Raw genomic sequence first — 2,149 nt, forward strand, 5'->3', positions numbered from 1 at the left:
GCCCACCTCCGCCTCCCAAAGTGTTGGGATTACAGGCGTGTACCACCGCGCCCAGCCACAACTTGCTTTTACACATTTTAGGGAGATATGAGACATCCACCAATATATGTAAAATGTGAATTGGTTGGGTCCAAAATGGCAGGGCAACTCCAAGTGGGGCTTCCAGGTCGTAGGTAGATAAGAAGCAAATGGTTGCATTATTTTGAGTCTCTGATTAGACTTTCACTGAACACACAATTTGTTTGAGAGGAGGGTAGAGGAACAGTCACTGATGCCTTAGTCTGGCTCAGTGAAACAGTAGGGCAGAGGAAGTGATCGGATATGTACTTGTCTCACCCGTGAGCCTCAGGGGGATGGCTTTGAGATCTGCCTGTCCTTGGTCCACAAGGAATTTCCTTGTGGACAAATTGTGAGAAAGGTATGTAGCTTTTTAAAATCCTTATAGCTGTCTTACTTAGGAATAAAATGGGAGGCAGGTTTGACAGTTCCCAGCTTGACTTTTCCCTTTGGCTCACTGATTTGGGTTCCCAAGATATTAGTTTAGTTTCACGGGTCATACCTATTAATAAGTCATCATAACATCTCTGATCTTGGGGGAGATAGTTTGGTATCATTAACCCTATTGTGAGTGGCCAGGAAAATGAAACACTGGCAGGTTATAGTGTTTTTATTTCTTTGAAAATAGATGCTGTATAAGTCTAGCAATTACCACTTCAGAGTGTGTTCCCATAGCATCCAAATGTCACTGATGGATAACCTAGATAAACAAACGCCCAAACATTCACAAATAATTATTTTGAGTAGCATTCAACCTAATATTAACACCTACAGGTAGTCTCAGTTTATATTAACACAAATAACTCCAACACAGAAATTAAATGTCTGAAATTGTCTATGCAGTTTGCTATGTTACAAAAATATATCCTATGTTATAGTGAAATTCATTGTTTTAGTGAAATTAGAAAGCGATTTTAAAAAAATTTAGAATAGATTGTGACTGAAACTTAGAAGGGCAATCAAGTGAATATTGAGTGTTAAAGGTTTAATTGTGTCTACCCAAACAGATATGTTGGGGTCCTAACTCCCAATGCCGCAGAGTGTGACTTTATTTGGAGATGGTCTTTACAGATATAATTAAGCTAAAATGACATCATTGGGTGGGCCTCACTCCAGGATGGCTCATGTCCTTATAAAAAGGGAAAATTTGGATGCAAGACAGACATACACACACAGGGAAGATAAAGGCAAATATTGGGGGTGAAACCCTTTACAAGCCGAGGAATGCTAAGGGTTGCCCGCCAATAACCATAATCTCAGGATGAGGCATGGAACAGACTCCGCCTTCAAGCTCAGAAGAAAGCAACCTTGCGATATCTTGATCCTGGACTTCCAGCTTCCACAACGGCTACATAATACATTTTTTTTTTCTTATCTACCCAGTTTGCAGGACTTTGTTACCATGGCCTCAGCAAACAAATACAGAGATGTCAAAGTACTTTTACCTCAGAAAGAAAAATATGCAGTGGTTTAACCAAATATGGTGTTTTCCAAGGTTGCATGTCATGAACATAATACATGCTTTTGGAAAACCTTTATTTCTGAATTCATCATAAATTAAAAGTGATGATTGTTGGAAATTAAAAATAAGGGATTAACTCAGTGCCTCTAAATGTACGATTATAGAAATGTATGGAATGTCAGCACACTGACTCTTAATGGCAAAGTGTAAGGAGAAAGCGCTTCCAACTTTCTGAAAAACCCAGGCACCAATCCTAGTACCATTCATTCATTCATTCATTCATTCTTGTTCACTCAACAAATGATCATAGTGTTACCTATTTGCTAGCCACTTAACTTTGCTACTTATGAGTTTGAATAAAACATTTCATCTTTGAACTTACAAAGATAGACTCACCTTTCAAAAAAGACAAGGCTAGGCTGGGTGCAGTGGCTCACGCCTGTAATCCCAGCACTTAGGGAGGCCAAGGCAGGCAGATCACAAGGTCAGGAGATCGAGACCATCCTGGATAACAAGGTGAAACTCCGTCTCTATTAAAAATAAAAAAAAGCCGGGCGCGGTGGCTCACGCCTGTAATCCCAGCACTTTGGGAGGCCGAGACGGGCGGATCACGAGGTCAGGAGATCGAGA

At 40.4% G+C, this 2,149-nt stretch overlaps 1 protein-coding gene across 1 annotated transcript in view; it reads right to left on the reverse strand.

The window, feature by feature from the left end:
• PITRM1 (pitrilysin metallopeptidase 1) overlaps positions 1-2,143 on the reverse strand; it is a gene marked incomplete at its 5' end in the record, with an annotated part of 46,599 nt that extends 44,456 nt beyond the window's left edge. Inside the window, one exon of the mRNA XM_011967942.1 lies at positions 2,088-2,143. Coding sequence (XP_011823332.1) covers positions 2,088-2,143 — 56 coding nt within the window. The remainder of the gene's footprint in view (positions 1-2,087) is intronic.
• Between the last annotated feature and the right edge of the window lie 6 nt (positions 2,144-2,149).

The sequence above is a fragment of the Mandrillus leucophaeus genome, unplaced genomic scaffold (genome assembly GCF_000951045.1).
Source record: "Mandrillus leucophaeus isolate KB7577 unplaced genomic scaffold, Mleu.le_1.0 Scaffold82, whole genome shotgun sequence".
NCBI classification, from domain to species: domain Eukaryota; kingdom Metazoa; phylum Chordata; class Mammalia; order Primates; family Cercopithecidae; genus Mandrillus; species Mandrillus leucophaeus.